This window comes from Cibotium barometz, chromosome 43 (assembly GCF_041138505.1).
Source record: "Cibotium barometz isolate CiBa-2024 chromosome 43, ASM4113850v1, whole genome shotgun sequence".
In the NCBI taxonomy this organism is placed as follows: Eukaryota; Viridiplantae; Streptophyta; class Polypodiopsida; order Cyatheales; family Cibotiaceae; genus Cibotium; species Cibotium barometz.
The window spans coordinates 3,533,558-3,558,343 of record NC_141088.1 but is presented as its reverse complement, the minus strand read 5'-3'; the positions used below and the strand labels follow the sequence as shown (position 1 = coordinate 3,558,343).

Genomic DNA, 24,786 nt, shown 5'->3' with positions numbered 1-24,786 from the left:
TCACACATACTTAATGAAAGATGTAAGCCTACTAAATTGTGGAGGTGTTTGGGTAATTGGATCAGATGGATAAATACACCCCTTAACCCAAAGATCAACATGTTTTTTCCTCGCATTTCTTTCTTGTTGCATTATCTCTGGTTGCTTTCTACTTGTTGTCATTCTCTTGTCTAGCGGTGCATACTCGGTCTCCAATTGGAAGTGAATGTCTCTCTTCTTGTTCCAGCAGCCTGCATCCTAAAATTAGCATTTGGACAAAACACAGCTATTAACAAAAAATTAGCTCTAAACAAAATACAACTATTAACAAAAAAGTAGCTTTTATACATTTGTACAACTCAAAAATATAACCAGAAATAACATTATTGAACACAACTTTAACCAAATATAACTTCAATATAATTTAGAACTAAATCATAACTTGTAACCAAAATAACACACTTATTTCACCCAAATAACACAAAAAAACATCATAAATGAGAAATAACATTATTGAACATACCATATAGACTTCAATATATCCTAAAACTAAATCATAAATATTAATCAACAATTATATTTCACACACTTCTTTCACTCAAAAAATCACTAATAAACAATCTAAATAACACAAAAATAGCATCCTTAAACTCAACTATTATCTTCTATTTTACACATGACTAAATCGCATTTAGAACAATAAGATGGTCAAAATAGAAAATAAAACAAAATAACTCAGACAATATTAAACCATAACAAAACAATCCAAATAGCACAGAAATAATATCATTAAACTCAACTATTATCTTCTATTTCACACATGACTAAATCACATTTAGAACAATAAGATTAACATTAATAGAAAAGAAAACATAATAACTTAGACAAAATTAAACCATAACAAAACAACATAACAAAATTAAACCATAACAAAACAACATAACAAATTACAAGATGGACATACCTCCAATGCTCTCTTGTTCTTTGATTCTTTTGCAGAGATTGATGAACAGAAAGATGATTGAAGGGGAAGATGAATATGTGATTCCAACTAAATGGCACTAAATAATCAACCTATCCTTCAATTTCTCTGCTACAGAAGAGAAAAAACCCCATGATTGAGCATATCTAAACTCATTAATGTGGATTAGGAGGGAAAGAAAGCTCTTGAGCATAGCTACTAAAGAAAACAAACACAGATTTGAATTTTCTTTGTACAAAGGAGGGAAAGTGAAAAACCTAAAGTAATATCTCATCAAAGCAAACTAAAATCGCCCTAAACTGAAAACCCTACTTTTCTTATTCTAAAAAATCTAGAGAAGTCTCTAAATGAAGAAAAAATTCATAAACCCCTGTATACTTAATGAAAAATGACGAAAATTAACAGTCACACTCTTAGAGCATAGAGGTAGGCATGGGTAAAAAGAAATTCGAAAATGTGATGTCTACATCAAGTTATTCCGTTTTTTAACTTTTCCCATTTTGAAATACGTGAATGCAATCTATTTGGAAGCTGAAAAGTCAAGTGGACATTTAAGAGTGTCACATCTTAGATACTTCACATTTTTAGATCAAATAGAATATTATTATTTCAGATTTGAGAATTTTGAGTACAGGTGGTCCTACAATAAAATAATAGGTGAATCTCTTTTAAAAACAATATAAAGAGATCTCCTTGATTCTACAAGAGCTAATATTATAACATTATTTTAGAATCTTTTTCTAGAGAGAGAGAAGTGAGAGAAATCCCTTAAGGGGCAAAATGGAGAGTCCATATTTCTCCTAATGGCTATCAAAACTACCATATTTTTGAGGTTTGTCCTTGCTTGTTTTTCTATACCATCAAAACCATGAACTCTCCCATGTTTGTCCACATCAAATTCATCATTTACATCATGTTTTATGTCTCTGTGTGGCTAACCCACATCATTCACATCCTCTTCAAGCATGCTTTCACCATAGCTTGACCTTACACAACTAGTCTTGCATATCGTGCTAATCCTTCATCATCAAACGTCACATCTTGGCTTATTTATAGCTTCTTTGTATCGGGTTATATGTGCAAAAGGCTTTTCTCTCCTCACTCACACCAATGAATATACGTTTCATAGCTTTGGAATGTTGTTTCAACGTAAATATCTTTAAGTTGCTCACATCCAGTTTTTGTTAGGTGTATATCTCCTCTAGTGTTACATCTCCAAGCATATGAGTTGGGACTCGATTGATTAGAAACACGTCATATGTGCATGCCTTAGTGCAATAGAACTTAGGCATATTCATCTCATTAAGAATGGCTCCAACTATCTCTACAATGTGTGACCTATTCTTTCCTTCTGAAATCCCAATGTTCATTTGTAGTGTATATCTTGTAGTAAATTGTCAATGTATGCCATGCTCTTGCAAATAAGCATCAAACTCAAGTGATAGATACTCACTGCCACCATCCTTCCTCATACACTTTACTCTCAAACTTGTTTGATTCTCAAGCAAAGCACGAAACTGTTTAAACTTATCCAACGCTGCTAATTTATATTTGATGAAGTATATCCATGTTTTTCTATACAATCATCATCAACAAAGATTATATAATATCTGGCTCTGCCTGTGCTAGCCTCTTTTGTCGGACCCCATATATCGGAATACACTAGCTCCAAAGGCATCTGCCTCAACTAACCTTGCTTACTAAATGGCAATGTGAAATACTTCCTAAATACATAGTTGCCTTTATTGTACCTTCTTTCTGGCATATCCCTATCTTTATGAAAACATTCTCAAAGCATGTGTCCTATCTTCTTGCAATAATGGCATGTAATTCCACTTATATCTTGAGTCACATCATGGCCTCTTCCTTGATTTACATACCCACCTTGATATCTAGCCGCTTTGATAGTTGCTTTGGTAACCTTGTACATAACCTTCTTGAGATCCTCAACCTCTTGCATATCCTCGACCTCTAAAGTCACCTTTTCAACCAAGAGACTCACCATTGTCTCCTCTGCCTATAAAATCTGCTCTCCTTCTTGCTCTGCCGCTTCCTTGAAACCCATAAGACTCTTGTTGGTTCTCTCCTTGATATCCCCTCCTCTCAGACTTTTTGTTCTACCTTTCTAACCTCTTCCTCTTTTTTGGCTTCTCCCTCTACTTGTGTAGTAGGTTGATTCTTGGTATCCTGTGGCATTTGATGAAGCTCCTCCCTATAAGTGATTCTCTTCTTGTATTAACTTTGGCACCAACTCTTCAAATGATGGTAACTCATCTCTAGTCCATATAGTAGTAGCAAACACTCTATAATCTCTTCAAATGATGGTAACTCATCTCTAGTCCATATAGTAGTAGCAAACACTCTATAATCTCTTCAAATGATGGTAACTCATCTCTTCAAATGATGGTAACTCATCTCTAGTCCATATAGTAGTAGCAAACACTCTATAATCTCTTCCCAAGCCTTGCAAGCATGCATTGACTTTGTCATCCTCTTCAACCGCATAACCAATCAAGGCTAATGAGTCTATAAGACTCTAGATCTTACCCACATAGTCCATAATGTTCATAGTATTCTCCTTCACATTGTTGAGCTTTGTTTTTTATTATAGCTTTCTTGCCCGTGATTCTCTTATTGTATTAACTTTGGCACCAACTCTTCAAATGATGGTAACTCATCTCTAGTCCATATAGTAGTAGAACACTCTATAATCTCTTCCCAAACCTTGCAAGCATGCATTGACTTTGTCATCCTCTTCAACCGCATAACCAATCAAGGCTAATGAGTCTATAAGACTCTAGATCTTACCCACATAGTCCATAATGTTCATACTATTCCACTTCACATTGTTGAGCTTTGTTTTTAATTATAGCTTTCTTGCCCGTGATGCACTCTCATACAAATTTGTTAAACCATCCCATAGCTCCTCATTAGGACTTGTTTGGGGTCTTCTTGGGCCCTTTAATTTGCCCCAAGCCTAATGACAGTCATTAAGGAATGGTGCAATGGGAGAAGGCCATGTGGAGAAAAATGTTGGGTTTCCCTGCCCCTAATATGTAGGGGTCAAACTTGAATCATACGTTTTTTTTTTTTAAGAAATTGGGCTGAAAATGCAAAATCTTTCAATAAAATCAGATTTTCCACCTTTTTTTAATAAAGACAGCTCAAACTGGCATAAATGACCCCACCTCAAAAAGTGGGCTAGGGCCAGAAACGCCCCCCCATCATTATCCCTCATTTAAAGCTACTTTTCCCTCTCCCCACTCCCTCTTCCTCTCTCTAAAACTAGCAATTCGGTTTTGAGTCTCTCTCTAACTAAAAGAATCTTTTTTGGCCTCCTCCCTCCCCATTCTGCCTTCCCCTTCCCTCCTAAAGTTAGATCTATCTTTCTGTGCCTTCTTGGCTATGGAAAGCTTGGAAAACAGTCCACTTTTTCCCCCATCAAGTCCATCCTCTCTTGCTTGCACACATTCTTCACTCTCCTCTTGCTAGCTTATACACATTCTTGACTCCTCTTGCCAGCTTATATGCTCTGCTAGCATTAGGTTGCAGAGATCTTCTTGGCTATGGAAAGCTTGGAAAACAGTCCTTTTTTCCCCATCAAGTCCATCCTCTCTTGCTTGCACACATTCTTCACTCTCCTCTTGCTAGCTTATACACATTCTTGACTCCTCTTGCCAGCTTATATGCTCTGCTAGCATTAGGTTGCAGAGATCTTCTCACACACCTACAACTTCATAGCATTTAGCTTAGTCGGTTAGCCAAGCACAATGAGTCGCCGACCTCGTTCAAGGGTGGAGTCCTTTAGCAGCAGCAACGAACAAGACGACACTGGCTTGTGGGTTACAAGCACCTTTGCAAAAGGAATGTGGGTGACGATGCGTCCAAGCACAAGGGGAGCCCACAAAGTCTCTCGCAGATACATAGGGTTAAAGTCACACCATTAGAAGGGTCGCATAGTGGATCTCAAGCAGGGGGCTGACGGAAGCAAGCAGGTGATGATCCAACACATCTACAAGGCATCGCAACTCCGTGTTGACAATGCCAATCACAAACGCTTTCCTGCAAATTGTAAGTTTTATTTGTGCTTCTTGTTTTATGGGCTGCACTGAGACATGCTAATATCATTTCATGTTACGGAAGCTTGATTTTTTCAAGTGTGTTCTTGTAATGTTCTGTGCAGACATCTTTCTGTCGACATTTGTGGAATGGGAGCCTTTAGAGGCCCTTTCTGGAACCTTTGAGGCGCACCACTTTGAAATCGGCAAGCTACTATATACTGGTTGTTCAACATCAGAGCTTTTAGAGCGCTCAGTTTTCTTCTTTCATGCAGAGTATATTGTACCCACGTCAAGAGATGGTTCTGGGACTCTACAGAGGCTCCCTACACCAAGTCTCACGGACCATGATTGGCCAAAGCCCGACAATACTTTGGTTGCACTAACCAGACGTCGGATTGAGATTGATGTGTGCAATGCAATGAAGTGCACCTATGGGTCACATCGTGCGACTCTCACGTTCTTCATGCCTTTACATTTGTTTGTGTTTTTGTTCAAGGAGGCTGATGTTCACCGGACTCCTACAATGTGGATTGCAAAGGGAGGCACAGTAATGAGTGCCTTTTTGCCACCTTCGTGGGATTTGAAGGTTATTCAACATCAGGGTGACAAGATAAAGTGCATGGTGGTGTCGGAGAAGATGGTCGTTCGGTACCAGCTTGGAAAGCAACAACTCTCTATTATCTTTCCTTACAGACGTTGGAAGCTGACTGGAGGCGAATGGCAAGCACTCGATTCGGACATCAACGATGCAGAACAGCTTGATGTACATGTTAGCACGCAAGCTGATGTGTGGGATATCGTAGTAAATGCTGATTGGAATATGGCGAACCTAAGGGAGTACTTAGGCCTTAGGTTTGCACTGAAAGGTGACTTTTCATTTGTGATTGATAACACACCTCTACGTAAGAGGAAAGAGGCAGCTTACTTTTGTAAAAGCATTCCCTTCCCCAGATGTATCCATATCAAGCAAGCTATGTAACAGATTTTGAGAGATTAATTCAAAACAATTTTGGCTACTCGCAATTTGCGTTCAATTTTGTGCACTTTTAAGTTTTGTCGCGTGTTTTTATTTGTTTGGAGGTTTTAAGTGAGTTTTTAAACATAAAAAAAGTTTTAAAGACCTCTTTATAAGTCACTTTTGGCCACTTTGAGTTCATCTCCTCACTCTCGGCATCTTTGCGGTCCCCTCGCCTTCTTCGCTACTCAATCATGGCCACCCCCGCCCAAGCTCTCCTATCTCAATTGCACAAGCTTGACCTCGGTCACTTGATCGAGAAGCTTGCACCCATCTTTCAGACATCTATTGACATGGAAGGCACCGCCGAACTCCATAATGACGTGTTTGGGTCGTTCACTAGCTACATGGACACATACATGGCTGAATATTGTGTCAACTTTGAAGACGAGGAGGGAACTTGGGTGCCTGTGGATCTTATCAAGCATACCTACAAAGCGGACAAAAATTTCAGGTTCAGGCTTGCAAGATTCCTCAAAGGCCTTAGTAGCGCATATCTAAGGGAGGAGGAAGAAGATAACCTAGTAGGTCTTGGAATGGGCAACATTGGCACAAGTTTTTTGAGGTGGGACATGACTCTTGCCCTCCTGATCTTAGAGGGAACAGAGAAAAGCAAGGGAAAGAGGAAGGCCACTCCTCCAAAGAAAGCCACACCTTATCTCTTGATCAAGGAAGCTGACCCAAAGGAGGAGATTGTCACCCCAGTGCAAGAAGCATCTCTTGCACTTGTGACTCTGGCGGAAGAGCCGCAAGCTGAGGCTGTGAAACGGGACATCGAAGGGGACGATGTCATGGATGAAGTTCCAGAGCTCGAAGTGCGAACTCTACACCCCATCATAGTAGAAGGTGTAGAGTTCTTATTTTTGGATGACATCGCCCATGTCCTTGGGCTGCACCAGGATGAAACTCTCTCAGTCATTGCTATGTACGTGGGCATGCGAGACACACAACAGCCGTCCAAAGATGATGACATCCACATTGACTTCAGTTCCGCAGATGTCACAAAGGTGCTTGCGCTCCCGGAAAATCATGCCTCAATAGAGTCCCTTGTGGCAGAGACTCTTGTACAAATATCCCAGTGCAAGGATTTCTACGAGAGTGTGCCAGAAACTAGCTTTGCCCCTCACAAGCCGCTTGCCATTTCGGATTCCGTCAGTTTCGGGAGCATCAATATTAGTGATGCAGACCTTGCGGATCATGATGATGCCACTGAGGTAGTACACCCAATTTCTTCCCTTCTTAATTTGTAATTTTTTGAAGTCAACTCATTCTTCTATCTACTTTGTAGACCGCAAGAGAAATGGACTGGTTCGCAAGCCGAAAGGGTGGAGCACGAAAGGAGGTGGAGGGGAAAGATGCTACGCTATGGCACTACATCCCGAGCTTCAATGCCGAGATGCTTCGCGTAATTCACAACGACTTTTCAAATGATGCGCAAGCTGAATTTTTGAAGTGCAGAGCCCTAAGCGCCATCCTGTCTGAAGCCCCTATAGCTCAAAATGCCCATAAATGTATTCTTGTAAATAGGGAAGCAGCTATCTATAGCTTTGGTGATAAAGGTTCAGGGTCTTTCCTAGGATTTTGTGGCCTTAGCCTTGGACAAGGCATCACTGATGCCAAAGAGATAGCCGAACGCATTGGTGACAAACCATCAGTAAAGACTCTCACCCACAAGGCTTTCACCAAGCTCATCAAGCGAGTTGGCTAGATCCAATGTACTCATTTGCCTTCTGTGAAAATCAAACAATTAATGACATCAAGATGTTTTTCGAGCTGATTTTAAGTTTTATCTTCTTGATGTGTTTATATGTTGTTGTCGTGTCCTGTCATGATGTTTCAATCAATTTTTGTGAACGCTCGTCTGTGAAAATCAAACAATTAATGACATCAAGATGTTTTTCGAGCTGATTTTAAGTTTTATCTTCTTGATGTGTTTATATGTTCTGGTCGTGTCCTGTCATGATGTTTCAATCAATTTTTGTGAACGCTCGTCTGCCACCGCCCGTCCGACTTTGGCTCGACTCGACGGGCCGATTTCTCCCGCGTATGGCCCCAAAAGGGTATATCAGCTGTGCGGGGTGCGCCGGGGCCGAGGGGGGGGCCGGTGGTCGCTCCGTGGAGCCTGTGTGCCACGGAGCGACTTTTGGCTGTTTGACCAAGGGTATATCAGCTGTGCGGGGTGCGCCGGGGCCGAGGGGGGGGGGGGGGCCCGGTGGTCGCTCCGTGGAGCCTGTGTGCCACGGAGCGACTTTTGGCTGTTTGACCTGGTCAAACAGCCAAAAGTCGCTCCGTGGCACACAGGCTCCACGGAGCGACCACCGGCCCCCCCCCCTCGGCCCCGGCGCACCCCGCACAGCTGATATACCCTTCTGGGGCCATACGCGGGAGAAATCGGCCCGTCGAGTCAAGCCAAAGTCGGACGGGCGGTGGCAGACGAGCGTTCACATGAGGTCGAATGTACATAGCGACAACAATTACATGCAAAAGACTACAATTACCTTGACAAGACAACAATCACTTGCAATAGAAAATAACTTTTCTGAAAATAGACATGGTTTTTCATTAATCAAATTGAGATTACAAAACACGGTTTGTTGCATTACAAGGCTTCCCCTATCTAGTGAAAGAGAGCTTCCTCTCCACGGATACGCCTAGCTAGATGAAGATCAGATGGCTTCAAAGTGACGCGTTTTGCATGCACCATGCACAAAACCGCGTCTTGGAAAAGCGAAACCAAAATATCCTCGGCACCTTGTTGCAGAGCACCTAGTGCCGCCGCTTGCACACGATTGACATCCCGGCGCTGGTCGTGGATAATCTCTTTGACGAGACGCCCAAAAGGTGCCTTTGGAATAATTGGTGTGCAGGTCTTTTGATATTTGCGAATTTCTCTAAGGGCAACTGTCCCTGGTCTCCACCTTTGCTTCTTCTGCGTTGTTGGGGGCGGTGGTGCTTGCGCGTGGTGAGTCCAAGCTGGCGTGTCATTTTTAAACTTCTGTCGCTGCTCTTGGAAATTATCGGATGGGGGTTGTGTGCGTTTAGGAATGGTTTTCCCCTTCTTAGCCTTTGCAGGTGTTGGAGTTTTCTTTGCCTTTGCAGATGGAGTCTTCGGAGCTGCTCGCTGCTCTGCCTCCTTCCTTACTCGCTCCTCTTCATCTTTCCTGTCTTTTTCCTCACGAAGCCTCCGTGTGTTTGTTGCCCTGGCTTCTCGTTCAAGCTTCTGTCTCTTATTTTCTACTTCCTCAGCTGAGAGTTTTCTCTTTCCTTTACCAAGTGCACGAGCCAAGACTCTGTCTAGCATTGCATTGACAATCCTATTGCTCGGCAGGTGCTCCCTTTCTACTGTGTCTTCATTTCTCCTCTTTGTATATTCTGCTCGAAGACTTTGTATAGCCGCTTCCAAAATTGTGTCATCTTCGTATCCGGCCATTCGCAGGTCAGCAACAAATCCGTGAGCTTTTCTGTTAAGCCAATCCTCCTCCGCAGCAAAGAATGCTAATCTTCTCTTGTTGCTTGCGGCGGCCTGAGCTTCTTCTACAGCCTTCTTATCTGCCTCCGCCTTCCTAACTGCCTCGTCTTCTTCCTCCTTCTTGGCAGCCTCATCCTCCTGTGCTTTCTTTGCTGCCTCGTCCTCTTGAGTTCTGACGGTCTCTTCGGCTTCTTTTCTTGCTCTCTCAGCTGCCTCCATGTCCTCTGCTTCTTTGTGTAATCTCTTTGCTTCTTGGCATTCTTGGGCTTCTTGGGCCTCTCACTCAAGCCTCACACGCTCAGCTTCCAGATCCACTTGGGCTTGCGGGTAAATGTTTGGGATTGCAGTTCTATGTGCCACCGGTAAGGGCCCGAGGTCTTTGAAAATGTCATCCTGCGTATTGGAGGGAGGATCATTTGGGGGCTCCATGTGCGTGAGATATTAGTGCACGAGCGAGAGAGAGAGAGAGAGAGCGCGCGCGAGAGAGTCAAGGGGAGAGGAAGAGAGAGAGCTCACAAGTCAAGACTTTTAAAAATGACTATAAAACTCATTGATATTTATAGGGGGCCAAAATTACAAAAAAAGTCAATTTACAAAATGAACGCGCCAAAAAGTGGCAAACAAGAATTATTGGGTGGGTAACCACACACGGCCATTTCTTAGTCGACCACTGTGCCATTGCCTCGCTCTTTCACGTGCCATTGACGCATTGCACCCTTCTCTTTCGCCTTGCACCTAACACCTTCATGATTTTGCGCCTCAAAGACAAATTTCCGGCTCGCTTTTGGGCCTTTCTCCCAGTAAGTGCACGGTAAAACCAATTGAACATTTCCTGAAACGCATTGCTACGAACCTTGCCACCACCATGACCCGTGTTCTTAAAATAGGCCGCCTTGGCTTGGTAATGTGATCGTTCCATGCCTTGGTTGCTCCAGAGTGCAAGAGACCCATATTCATCTAGAAAGAAGGAACTGTGCGCATAGAGAATATGCATGTAGTGTGTTATATGAGTTTCCCCCCAAGCATCGATCATTTCTTTTGTGAATCTGTCAATCGAAGTCTTGAATGTAGCTATCTCTGCTTCATCAAGATACGGGCGCTCAAGAAGCCTCATCATCTCATCACAAGCTTCCCACACATGTGCACGCTTCAATCCTAGTGTCGCCTCATTGCCTCGATAGGTTGTTACATCACAAATCTGCTTCCATAATTCAAAATGTGTATGGCTTTGAGCCTCACCATAGTTTGAGAGCAGGTGTCTTGCTTTTGCACCACCCATACATATCTTATTAGGGTTATCTTGGGTACTTGATGGGTTTTTGCGATCCTTAGAGAGGGTGACAGCACCTGCGTGAAGCCCCACGGATGATAAAACAACTTCAAGCTCTTGGATGCCCTGTTCTCGCCGTGACTCTGGCTCCATGTTCCAAGCATAATTGATGTGGAGCATCAACAATTTGTCCAGAATTCTAAGTCTTGCGTGCAAGGTACACACATGTACTCGCGACAGTGGAATTGAAAGAATAGGGTTCCAAGTAGCATCCTCCTCTGCGCGAGATGGTGCCTTGCTTTGATTGCAGCTCATAATTCCATTGAGCCAGACGTGCATACCCTTCCCTTTTTGTAATTGATTTGAGCCCTTTGCACTTGCCTGCTTACGACCTTTCACCTTGGTTGCTTGTTTGGCCTTCCCCACTGCGACACTTGGCATCCTTGGACGACAACAAAAGATGCATGGAAACAAAGTGTTAGCACCGCTTTTAGTTCCCAACATGCATTTAAGGGTCTTGAGATCACCACCAAGGTGCCACTCTATTTCAAAGTGACCAGTGCCAGGCACATGCAAGACTTCACCATTTGATTGCCTGTGTATCACTCCTTGAATACCTGTACGGGTGAAGTACCACCTCAGACTGTCATGGTCCTCGTGCGGAAGGGTCCATGCCGCCTGCCACCATATGTTCTTCTCAGACTGCACTCCAAAGTAATCTTGCTTGCGTCGCTTTGTGTGCAAGTTATTCTCCGCATCACCTGTTTCATCTTCGCCGTCTAAGCTCTTTCGCTTCAATGCCCTGCTCATGAGTGTCAGACTTGTACGTTCCACCCTTTGGCCCTTTACAACCTGACATTCATCCAATTTGAGGACAAATATAGCCTTTCCATCCGTCTCCTCTAATGTCATATCATAAAACTGAATCATAGCTCGTTGAAGCGCCTCCACCTCGACGTAAACATTGTTAAACTTGTTGTAAGCAAAATCTTTTAAATTTGACATTGGCATGCTACCATCCACCCATCTGTAGCCGCCTAGCAAGTCGGCAATATTGTTGTTTGCTGACTTCCTTGACATAACTATACTGTATGGTGTTGGAAGTATAGATCGCGTCATTCCTTTGCCTCGTAGACGTGCTGTGATGCAAGTATACAAAGCCCTGTATCCCTTATCTCACTGATACCTGCTGTGTCGCACACAGTGAGCATGTCAATGGGACTGACAATCTGCTCGAATTCCTTGAGAAAATACTTTTGAATCCTGTCGCGCAACGCACCATTTACTGGATTGTTTATCATATTGATTACTTTCTGCTCTGGAATAATGTGCTCAAGGATAGACTCCTCAGTATTGGAACAACCTAATATTGCTTTAGCACATTCCCTGGACATCACATAGTTCAGAGTCAATGGCATAACTATATGAAAAAGGAATGTAATGCTAGTTTTGAAGCTGTGATTACCTTGTTTGACGCACACGTCGCTTGCGAGCCCCCCCATCTTTGGAAAGAAGACTCAGAGGCTTGCGCTTTCGCTGCCTTGCATTATATCCCACGGGGAGGTGAGTGAAATGATCGACACGTCGGCGAAGGTTCCGAGTTGAGTTTCGAAGACGGAGATAGTTCTCTATAGCTCGATCCCTCCTTTCCACACCTTTATCAAGCTTCATCTTCTGCTCTGCATCCTCCTTCTCTAGATCCTTGACTCGAGCCAGCATATGTTCCTTTGTGGCCATGAAAGTTGACGCACATTCTTCCTTTTCTGCCTTGCATAATTTTAGAAGCTTCCTGAGGTGATTTTGATTTGAGAGTTCCTGCAAGTACAAAGAATAGAGCCTCTGACAGTACCCTAAGAAACCATTATAACCATCACCCAAGAAGCGTACGACCTGCGTGATATTACGAAAAGGGGGAGGTGCACCAGTCTGTGGATCAAGGGGATAAATGCTTCCATCAGTCCAAAGATCAATGGCTTTTGCACCTTGAAGTCGTAGCACCTCAGCAGGAATACATCCCTTCGTTCGATTACTTCGCATTGTGGCATACTCCTCATCTAAGTCCACGTGTAAGCGAAACTTTGATTGCTTGTTGGTGATGTCCCGTAGAGCCATTGTACCTAGCAAATGGAGATGGAGATGTAGATGGATACAGAGATGGAAATGTGGATGGTGATGGAGATGGAGATGTAGATGGATACAGAGATGGAAATGTGGATGGTGATGGAGATGATGGAGATGGAGGATGGAGGTGGAGGATGGAAATGTGGATGGTGATGGAGGAGATGAAGATGGAGATGGTGATGGAGATGGAGGTGGAGGAGATGCAAATGGATATAGAGAAATGGAGGCCTTGAGGAGATAGATATGGAGAGCTTGCTAGTGATGGAGATGGAGAGCTTCAGCTTGCAAGGATGTGTAGATCTGTACCTTCACAGGAGGGGATGGTGAGCTCTTCCATGAGAGCTGGTGGAGAGGATGATAGATATGGAGAGCTTGCTAGTGATGGAGATGGAGAGCTTCAGCTTGCAAGGATGTGTAGATCTGTACCTTCACAAGAGGGGATGGTGAGCTCTTCCATGAGAGCTGGTGGAGAGGATGATGGAGTAGGAGGTCCAGATCTGCAGGCCATGGCTCCTAGAGAGAGAAAAAGAAGCCCTTACCCAAGTAAAACACCCTAAACGCGTTTTAGAGAGAGAGTGTAGAGAGAGAGTGGGATCTGCAGCACCTCCAAAAAGGGAGGGAACAAAGTGACGAAAATTTTCAAACATTCTTTGTGAAAGGTACTTCACTACAAGACAAAAAGGCATTTAGGTCCATATTCCTTCCCAAGGACAGAAGATCTAATGATTAGATTACCTTTAGGCCTATTTTCTTTTTTGTAGAAAAGGAAAAATGCATTTTCAGGCCTAGGCCACTAGCTTGGTCAAAGCTTGATTAGCATTTTAAGCATTTCACTAAGTGTCCAAATAAAAGGGCCCAAGAAGACCCCAAACAAGTCCTAATGTGGTTGTTGTATAATCCTCAACATGTGGAATAATGAAAGAAGAAAGAGTCATAGTTATGAGATAAATTACCTTTTTACTCTTCAATTATCATTAATTGAGAGCTTCTTTGATAAGTAGCTATCATAGTAGACACTTGCTCTTGTGTCTACCTGCGCGGGCAGGGGCGACAAGAGGTCTGAAAGTCTTAAGGATCTTAGTTCTACGTCATCTCCATCGATCAAGTCCGATAAGTCCATTGACTCCAAAAATAGCTTTATTTTATACCGCCATGTGTGGTAATTGCCTTTGTCCGGTTTCTTCATTGCAGTAAGATTTGCATCTCTCCAAGTTGCACACTCCTTATATTGCTTGTGACTTCTTTCATGTTTATATATCTCACCTCTCACCAACCCAAAGAAACCCTCAACCTCTCAATTCACTTCTCACACAAAACAAATTTTTTCTCACACAGACAATATGTCAACACACAAGGAAGCTACACGCTATGCTTTGAAACCATGAAAAGAATTTGTAGCAAACCCACACTCTCACAGGCCTTGATCACTTGAGAAAACCAATGTCTATAGACTCTCGAGAGAAAGAGAAAAAATCACTCAAAATTGATAGAATTGTGAAGAATTTTTCTCTCTATTTTATTATTTTACCAATCCTTTGTCCATAAACTTTGGTGGCCACTATGCATGTAGTTTGGCCCACTTAAAGCACCTTATTTTACTCTCTACACTGTGTGCACATGAACAAATGGTGCTTGTGCACGTGTGAATGTGCGCATGGATGTGCATGTGTGCAGACAAGGTGCAAAGGGTGGGTGCAAATGGGGGTGTAAGTGTGAATGTGTGGGGTGCAAGCGTGTGCCTGTGCACATGTGAATGTGTGGGCACAAATGGGGGTGTAAGTGTGAGTGTGTGGGGTGCAAAGGTATGCATACACACATGTGAATGTGTGTGGGATGCAATGCACGTGCATGCAAATATGTGTAAAGGTGGGTGCACATGAGAATGTAAGGGTGTGTGCACCTGCATGAGAAAATGAATGTGTAGGGTGCACATACAATTGAATGTGCACGTGCGGGCGCATGGGTGCAATTGAGGGAGCAGATGTTGGAGAAGCAAAAGCAATTTCATGTGATGGACATATGCATACGAGCAATGCCTATTATGATGACAGGTTTCATTGAGTAACCTTAGAGCGGGGAATAATTAAAATATTTGTAATTGATCATTGGGTAAGCCTTTACAATCGCACGTGCATACACTTGCACTGTGCATGTGCACCCCCATCATACACTTACACCCATGTGTGCAAATTCACCTATGCATGCACACATGCACGTGCACCCTCCATACATTCTCATGTGTGCACATCTGCACATCGTGCACCCATGCATATGCTTTTACACCACGTAATTGATCATTGGGTAAGCCTTTACGATCGCACGTGCATACACTTGCACTGTGCATGTGCAACCCCATACACTAACACCCATGTGTGCAAATTCACCCATGCATGCACACATGCACGTGCACCCTGCATACATTCTCATGTGTGCACATCTGCACATCGTGCACCCATGCATATACTTTTACACACACGTGCATACACACCTCACACGTGTGCCCACATATTTTCACACCACGCATGCATAAACACACCCCGCTCACCTACACATGTACACCCTGATCGTGCTCCCATTCGCACACACATGCACTCCTGCATGCAAGCACACTTGCCCCCCTTTTTTAAACGCCCGCATGCTTGTGCGCATAGCACACTTGCCCCCCTTTTTTAAACGCCCGCATGCTTGTGTGCATAGCACCCTTGCCCCCTCTCAAAAAAACTCCCCTCTCCCCCTTATTTAATTTATTTTTATAATTTTATTTAAAGTAAACCTAAAAACCCCTTGCTTTCGTTATTTCATATTTATTCATTTATTATTTAAAAACTTTTTTCTCTTTCTTTTTCCAAAAAACATATTTTTTTTCTAAAAAATAATCAATTCAATAAAAAATTAAATGAATCAATTACTTACTTAATTAAGTAATTGATTGATTAATTAAAAAAGGCATGCCACTCCCCTTTTTTAAATTTCTTCCAAACTTTTTTTTTTAAAGAAAAACGTAAGTTTGACCTTCCTCTATTGCCTGCTGTGTGTCCCCCGTCATGTGTTTCCCTCCACGCAGCCCCACCATCGCCTCGCCACGGTCCAGCTCCCTTCTCCTTCGCAGGGCAGCGGGTCCCCGTCCCCTCCTTCGTAACCGCGCCACTACTGCCCTCCGGCGCGCCTTGCTTGCGTGGTGTTGTGTGGGCAGTTGGTAGTATCAATGGCGCCCAAGTTCAAGAAAAGCAGCCACCAGTGCTAGCAACAACCAAGGAAGCCAATGAGCCAAAGAAGAAGCAGTCCAAGAAGAGCGTGGAGATGACAAAGGGTTAGGCCCTGATTGATGTTGAAGGCATGCCCTGTTATAACACCTTCATCAAATGCATGCCATTCTGGAAACTCCACCACAAGATCTACATCTTCACGGTGTTGAAGTAGGTGCGAGCATTTCATGTAAGGCCATGGGCATCATGAACTCCTTCATCAACGACATCTTCAAATAACTTCGTTGAGATCCTGGGCACCTACAGCTCCATCAGTTACTTACTGTATTGGTGGGAAGGACCCCAAGGATTTGCATAGATAGAATCTCTGGCAAAGCATGTAAAGCACCATCATGTGAAGACCCACACACTCTAGTTTTCGGGTTTTGTTTGGGGTGCTAATGAGGAAAATGAAAAGGCTAAAATGATCGAGAAACTTGAGAAGTGAAGCCTTGGGAAAGTGAGTTATCTGTTGGACTTGAGTATCTCAAAAGCCATAACCAAGGAGGAGGACATGGTATTAAAATTGTTGGAGTTTTTCGCTTCTTCTCACAAGACAATTGAGAAACTTGTTCAAGATGAGGAGCAAAAATCCAAAGAAAAGAAGCATAGGAGAGAACACCTACCAAAGGAGTGAGGAAGAGAGCTTCTGCTCACCACCATACAAGAGATAGAAACACGAGGCTAAGTCCTCAAAAGAACAACTTGATCAAGAAGATGAGCATAACCATAAGGAGGAGGAGGAGCCTAAAGAAGGACATGTTAAGAGAATGAGTTCTTTTAAATCTAAATCTACAAGCCCAAAGAAAGATATGCGGAATTCTAATAGTCTATTTATGAGACAAATGAAGGCGGATTGGAAGATGAGACAAAAACAAAAAATGCAAAATTTAAACCTTTAAGCAAAGTCTCTAAAAATCAAGCACGAAAAGAGGCCAAGGCTCTAGTAGAGAGCTCGAGCAAAGAAGCGAAAAAATATAACGATTCTTCTAAAGTGTTCTCTAGAAAGCAAAAGACAGAGGAGTAAGAAGAGTAGGAGGTACCCAAAAAGGAAACACACAAGAAAGGGAGGTAGTTAACTCAATACCAAAGCCCCAAAGGAGCAAGCCGTAACTTCAAGGCACTGACACATTTGCCGTCGGCATACCGACCTCGACGCTCGCACAAGGCAACACCACCACACTGACAAGAAGCCACCGGTGCAAAAAAGACCATATCAGGTTGCTAACCACATCAGGCATTCTGGCAAGTGACGATCAACACAATGCCGACATCCACGTTTTCTCGACAAACTAGTAAGTGCAGGTAATCACTTCACCCTTCTTTTACTACTTATTTTGGCACCCCACGGGTAGAGCTGGTATAGTTGGGTTTGCTTATAGCAGGTACATAGCATGGATAGTCCAATTGTTAAACCACCATCATGCTCAAAAAAAAATCCTTGCTAAGACCAAACCCCGATTAGCTTCCACTTTTAACCAGACCCTTGCACATTCTGATGTACATTCAACCCTCTTCACTCACATCCTTTCACCACCAGCACTAAGGCACATAGACCCGGATAGTCCTTCCTACCTTGTGGTCCACACGTAACCATGCCTTCTACCTATCGCACCCAATGGGCTTAACCACACCTTATCACATGACACCCAACAACAGATCCCATTCTCGCGCGTAGCATCTATGCCCCATGCCCGCACTTTGCATGCTTACCTTCAATCCTGTTGTGTTGTCTCCTCTTCTTTATTGAGTCTCGTTATTACTCAGTCGAGTCCTCCTTCCATCCATAAATCATAATTCCAACGTCTGCACACTCACAAGGGCTATTAGCATTCCATCCGCACACGGCATGCTTGGACTTCATGAAGATGCGCAACGGAGAATCCTCCATCTTGCCCAATCAAACAGCATCCCAATCACGGTCCATGGAACCATCTAGATCCATGCACCCCAATGAAGATCTTCACAAGGCGTTGATTCAATCAACCATGCTCTTTATCTCCCTCCAAGGCACAAAACTTGCCTACACCCGTGCTAATCAATCAAGGAAGAGATACCCGAAAGGTCAACGCCTTGCCGTATGCTTCGATGTACGCCCAAGGTCGGAATTATCCGACAATCCAAATTCCACCCCAAGCCGCCCGGAAGCGCTATCATGCTTCACTTCCCTTCTTTCTATTGTGACATTGCCGTGCTTCAAGTGAGTGGGCTAAACCACCAAGGTTTCAAAAAGCGGCTCAAGAAGAAATTGAATCCATTTTGACCATGTCCAACAAGCCACCTATATTTCGTGGTTACCCATGTACTTGCCTGGGTGTCCTAAATTCTTCTATTCTCATGGACAACCCAACCTTATCTATACTCGCCTTATCGGCCAAGCTCATTACACATTAACAGCAAAATCCCTATCTCAAACCATTTGTAAGAGTCAAAGAAAGTAGCCAAATAAGTGTTGAAGAGAGCATAGTGTTGGAGTTTTCTTCAGAAGAAGCTTCTACATGGACCAACCTTTGCCCAATGCCCATACATGCCACCTACAATATATACAAAGACTACATGTTATATACATGCCACCTACAATATATACAAAGACTCTACATGTTATATACATGCCACCTACAATATATACAGACTCTACATGTTATAAACACATGGATACTCTTCTTTAATGAACCTGCATTGAGCCTCATCACGACAGCCGTCTAGATACATTTTTGGATGGGGGGACCATGGTGGGTGCAAGCTTGGTTCATAGTACGGCCCATCGCACGGAACTTCCCTAAATTAGTAGGAACACCTCGTCGCCTCGTCTTTGACCACACCACTCACTTGACCCACACCACCTCTATTCTAATTGCTCAATAACGCCAAATTCTTCAAGCCACAGTGGCTCACCTTTGCCCAATGTCCATGCATGCCACCTACAATATATACAAAGACTCTGCATGTTATAAACACATGGACACTCTTCTTTCACAAACCTGCATTGAGCCTCATCATCGACAGCCGTCCAAATACATTTCTGGATGGGGGGACCATGGTGGGTGCAAGCATGGTCCATAGTACGGCCCATCGCATGGACCTTCCCTAAATTAGTAGGAACACGCCGTCACCTTGTCTTCGACCACACCACTCACTTGACCCACACCGCCTCTATTCTAATTGCTTCAATAACGCCAAATTCTTCAAGCCACAATGGCTGCACAACTCCATTGCAGTTGTGGGTCGACCATGCACAAATGACTGTTGTCATGCCTCAACCAATGCCATACACTTGACTCCCCTAGAAAAGGGATGCCAAGTAAATGTCAAAAAAGTATTTGAGTTGGAGAAGTCTTCATAAGATAGAGAACTGCACACAGATGGACCCACCTTCCACCCATTACCCATGCACATCACATGCATATTCCACATTTTATTAACTTCTTGCATCTCACATCACACACAAACACATGCACATGCTACTAGTCTTGTCAATGCTATAACCCTCCATGTATATCTCTGGATGGAGGGCTACGTGCATCACATTTTATTAACTTCTTGCATCTCACATCACACACAAACACATGCACATGCTACTAGCCTCGTCATCTGTTGATGCTGCTTCCGTTGCTGCTGCTACCACCTCTTCTCGTGTTGGCAAAACGGACCCATGATAACCCATTGCCTAGAGCACCCTTGACCTTGCAGGTTCCTCCAACAAGATTTCATGCATGCATTCTCTGCTGCGTCTCCAATTCATCACCAACACAACCTTGCCCTAGTTGACGTATTCGCCATGAAGAGACCTCATCTCTTAGCATCACGCGGTGACATCGGACCATACTCTCATGTTGTGCCATGAAGATCCGAACTACCATCATCTACCCATGCAAATCATTACATGGTGATCTTGGTGCTCAATCCACCAATCACAGGGTATAGACCGCTTCTACTAACCACCTCATGATGAGGAGTCCATACCACGTCCATGACCAACGAGACCTGGCATGAAGAACATTTGCATCACCTATCACTTTCCATGCCACCTCGACAAGCTGTCAGCCGTCAAAGCTACCGAAAGCTTCCTATCACTTTGCCTTGCGTCTGAACTATACTACTTAACCTCAAGCATTGCTATCTTTATAGTGTATCTTGGACCATCCACACTTTCCATCCCAACAACTTCACCACACCGACTTAGATGACTCCAAGATATAGTCACCGTTAGGATATGTTAACCACTCCGGTGGTTAGCATGGCTTCGCTCGCCCAACCTAGAGATATGTTAACCACTCCATTGGTTAGCATGGTTTCGCTCGCCCAACCTATCAATAAACGTTTTACCATCTTACCGTACGAACATACACTTAACTTTTGTAATATGACACTCCGACATATAAAACAACTTTACTCTACGCTTAATATCAAATAGGAAAAGTCCACATACTTAGTTTACATAGTTGCTAGAGACTAGTAATAGAGAACTAACCATTTTAAGTTTGGCCAATGTACTGTGAAAACTAGTCATTTATATATAAGGCATTTTTTTATACAATAAGTAATACACGCTCATTCCCTTGCAATAGTTTATTTGTGAACTCTCCTCTTATGTCTTCTTACTTAGTTGCATGCCATTAAATTTTGCTTGCTTGATGGATGCACACTAGATAGGTTTGATTGTAAGTTTCTTCTTCTCCCTCCACCTTTTGTAAGAGACAGCCACCATGAAGATAGAGCTCTCCCTTGAACCCATTGGCAAAGGAACATTCCAATGTGACAACGAAGCGAGGACAAGACTTACACGCTAACAAAGCATAAAGAGCTCTCCCTTCAACCCATTGGCAAAGGAACATTCCGGTGTGACAACGAAGTGAGGACAAGACTTCCAAGCTAACACACCGCCATTGAAAAGTTGCATTTATGACTCTAAGGCAAAACCTAATGACACATGCTTCAATAAGGCTTAAATAAGCTCTGGGCTTGAACACATTTAACCTCATTTCGTAATATTCTTCTCTTGAATGAACCATGTGTGATTATATATCCAGCAATCAGCTAGCAAACAACCTAGTGTTCCACGCCAAGAAAATACACTCAGGTTCATAATCGCTCTGTTAGAGAAAATTTGATTGCACAAGAGATTGATATAGCATAATTTACACATGCATTCAACCCAACAAGTGTCAACATCTTTGTCAAAGCATGCAAGTCTGAAGGGGTAACATGGCCAATTAGAACCAAAAGAAATCTTTCTTGGCATGCTCACTCTGATGGGTGGTGTCAGATCAATTGACTCATCAATTCTTAGGATTGTTGTAGACGAGCACGCAAAATGTTATCAAGATATGTGGACACTTGGGAAACATTCAACAGTATCCTTATGAGATTGGTTGATCTCTAATCTGTTCAGAAAGGGTAAAACAGCATTTCATGAGCAGTAGGTGTAATGCAGGAAAAGAGTAACAACACATACCCACAAATAGTCGACGAGACAACCAGGCTAGATGTTAACAAGAACAATATATATTTCTTGAGTCTCTGCTAAGAATTTTGAGATCCCACAGCAGGGATAGCTTGAAAAAGCGCGAACTATTTGTATACTAGACACAACAAGTGTGTTAACATAGATTACAAAATACTGTAGTTCACAGACAAATACCTTCTATTTTCCCAGTGATAGTCCTCATAGCAAAGAAAATTATCAGAGGAAAGTAGGGGGCTTCCCTGGCAAAGCAGGAGAGGGTGGAGATGTCACAGGTCCAGGGACATCCATGAGCCAACCCCCTGGCCCAAGGGTAAGATCCTTGGGCATTACATCAAAAGTGAGAGAACCATCCCTGCTCGACGAGCCAGCATCTGTTCCAATGCTAGAAACACCCAAGAGACTACGCCTTGCCACGCTGTGAGGTGACTCTTCATCATCACTAACAACAGCAGACAAAGGCCTTCCAAACAGCTCAACAGAGCTGGCACTAAAAGATTGCCAACTCTGACCTCTGTTTCGGAAAAAACAGTGAACAGCTATGGCATCCGCAACAGGCAGCACAACTAATACAACCATAGCAACAGCTACACAAAGTAGCAGAGTTAGGAACCCCAGAAACATTAGTACCTCATGGGCAGTCTTGTTTGGATCCATCCGTACTGACACTCCAAGGAATGTCACATGCAAAGGAAGGAGAAGTATCACTGCCAGCACCAACCAGTAGACCCTCAATCGTAGCTTTCTATTGATCACATGACAGAGCATTCTGTATCCCAGGCGGGTAAAATAGAACACAAAAATTATGGAGAACAGACCCAGGGCCAGGATGCTGAAAAGAGGGTAGTTACACAAAGCCAGTTGTGTGTTGGCATCAACCAAGATGACCTCATAAGACCTGGTGAAGTAGGAGGGCAACTTGCCTCCAAACCCCTTGGGGTCATTGCTGCGGCTTGTGGCTGCTAGAGCAAGTTGAAGGATGAAGACTGGCAAGCAAGATAATAACATGAGCATTAACACTCTGCCATTGAGGTGCCTTGAAGCTACTTGAAGGGATCCTTGGACTAAAAACAGTACAGTGAGGAGGAGTCCAGGCTCCATGAGTCCAACAGACCATACAACATGAAACCTGCAGAGATTGGCCTGAGAGGAAAGGCCCAGGCTGTGCAGGAGCCTATCCCCTTCTCTTAGCCACGGCAGCCGGAAAAGCTCTCCCAGGGTCCATAGCATGAAAAAACAGATGAGCACCATCCGGACAACCCATGGCGAATCGAAGTCACGTAACAGAGGCTGCCGCTCCTTGCCAACCCTGAAGTGAAAGAACAGCACATAGGCAAGGCAGAATGCCCCCACACAGCAGCACAGAACCACCAGCACAAGTGTCCCTATACCAAGTATATCGGTTGCAGAGCTGGTCTGGGGCATCACCCGCTTCGATGTTTGCGAGCATAGTCAAGCCTAGCATTCCAGCATGGACAACCCTGCTACACTCACCTTGTTCCTGATTTACCCAAATGGGTAAGAGTTCTTGCCAGCCGTTTTCTGAGCTTTCCCGCAGCAGATTTCTAGACAGAATCACAACTGTAAACCCTACGCTATTGTACCTTGCCCGAATTGGAAAGAGAAGAAACAGCCATCACAGTGCCCGGGTGTTGAAGGTCTGGCCCTCTCGTCATGCCCTCCGCCCAAACATGCCCTTTGTCTTCGATTCTGAGCAGTTCTGCAGAACTCCGATTCCCTTTCACACCTTGACCACGGACAAGGAGCGATGTCTGCTAGACAGGCCTTCTACATCTTCGTAGCTTCTACACCGCCATGGCCAGCGACGGGGCGGAAACAGCAGGCACGGTGTTAGAATAGGGGCTAGGGTTAGGTTCACGGTTTCTGCAGAGCAAAAGCTTCGGCAAAGCCGGGGTTCTGTGCAGAGCAAAACAAAATTAGGGTTTTCGAGCAGACTACGATTTAGCTAGTGAGTAGAGGCAATTAAGGTTGCCGTGCAGAGCAAAGAACACAATCCTGCATTGGCAGAGGAGGCATGTCAATGCCGATGGAGGGCATGTGGACTCTGGAGGGCAGAGGGCAGTTATTGGCCAGGACAGCCCAAGGTTGGAGACAGGCTGTCACCAGCTCTACACCACCCCAAACAATGCCCACCCTGTCCCTCTCTCTCTCTCTCTCTCTCTCTCTCTCACTCACCTTTTCAAATTCCCACCACCTCTTCCTTCACATTCTCGCTAACGCGCACGCGCGCGCGCACGCGCAAGCTCACATGCACAATCACAACCTCCCCCCTTACCTGTTTTGTCACTCCATTTCGCTCGATGTTTCCATGTACCTAATTGTACATCTCTTACTTGTGTGTACTCTGTGATTGCTCCCTCGTGCCCTTACCTTTCCCATGTGGAAGCACATACTTGTCCCATATTTTATCATGAGGCCTGCTAGTCCTCCTCACCTTTAAGTACTTAGCAGAGGAATTACCAAAAGTATCAGTACTTTTTATCATGCTAGAATACCATGATCTTGAACATTTACAGTATTATCTTGTAAGAATCCAGACATGCATGTGCATGTGAATGGTCCAAATTGTATTCCAATGCACATGTGCTTAGATGACTTTGAGTCTGAGTATGTATGGACACATGCCCTACATGAGCAAGACCTGTAGTCAATTGCATCTAGACTTATATCATGCATACCAAAAGTCTATAATGTGGTGCAAGCTATTTGATTTAAACATGTTTATGAAGAAAGGATAATTGGTCATAAACGATGTTTACATGATGGCAATGACCTCCAAAGTTAACATGGGAAGGAAAGCAACCCACTCATGGTTAAGCTAGGCAAGTGAAGATTAACAAGCTTAAAATCCAGTTGTAAGTGTGCAAATTTTCATAATATTCCATGAATTATGCATAAAAAATGAGCAACATCAAGGATCCATGTGTGTGTGTGCATTATGCACACATTAAAAGGGTGCAAATTTGTGTTGTCTTACTTGCTACATCTTGAAAGATTATCTCTTCCCTCAACATTGTGTACTTTTACATTGCAAGGTACTTAATGCGCATACAACAAAAGCAACTTGACTTTTGCATACATATTGTAAGCTTCAATACATTGCCTTCGAATTTGAGATAATAACTTGATTATTGCATACATATTGTAAGGTTCAATACA

General features: G+C 43.5%; 1 protein-coding gene across 1 annotated transcript; it reads right to left on the bottom strand.

Moving 5' to 3' along the window:
• Nucleotides 1–21,631: 21,631 nt before the first annotated feature.
• Nucleotides 21,632–23,777, bottom strand: LOC147613429 (uncharacterized). The gene has a single exon (XM_086781359.1). The coding sequence runs from the start codon at nt 23,029–23,031 to the stop codon at nt 21,826–21,828; it is 1,206 nt and encodes a 401-aa protein (XP_086637485.1). The 5' UTR covers nt 23,032–23,777; the 3' UTR covers nt 21,632–21,825.
• Between the last annotated feature and the right edge of the window lie 1,009 nt (nt 23,778–24,786).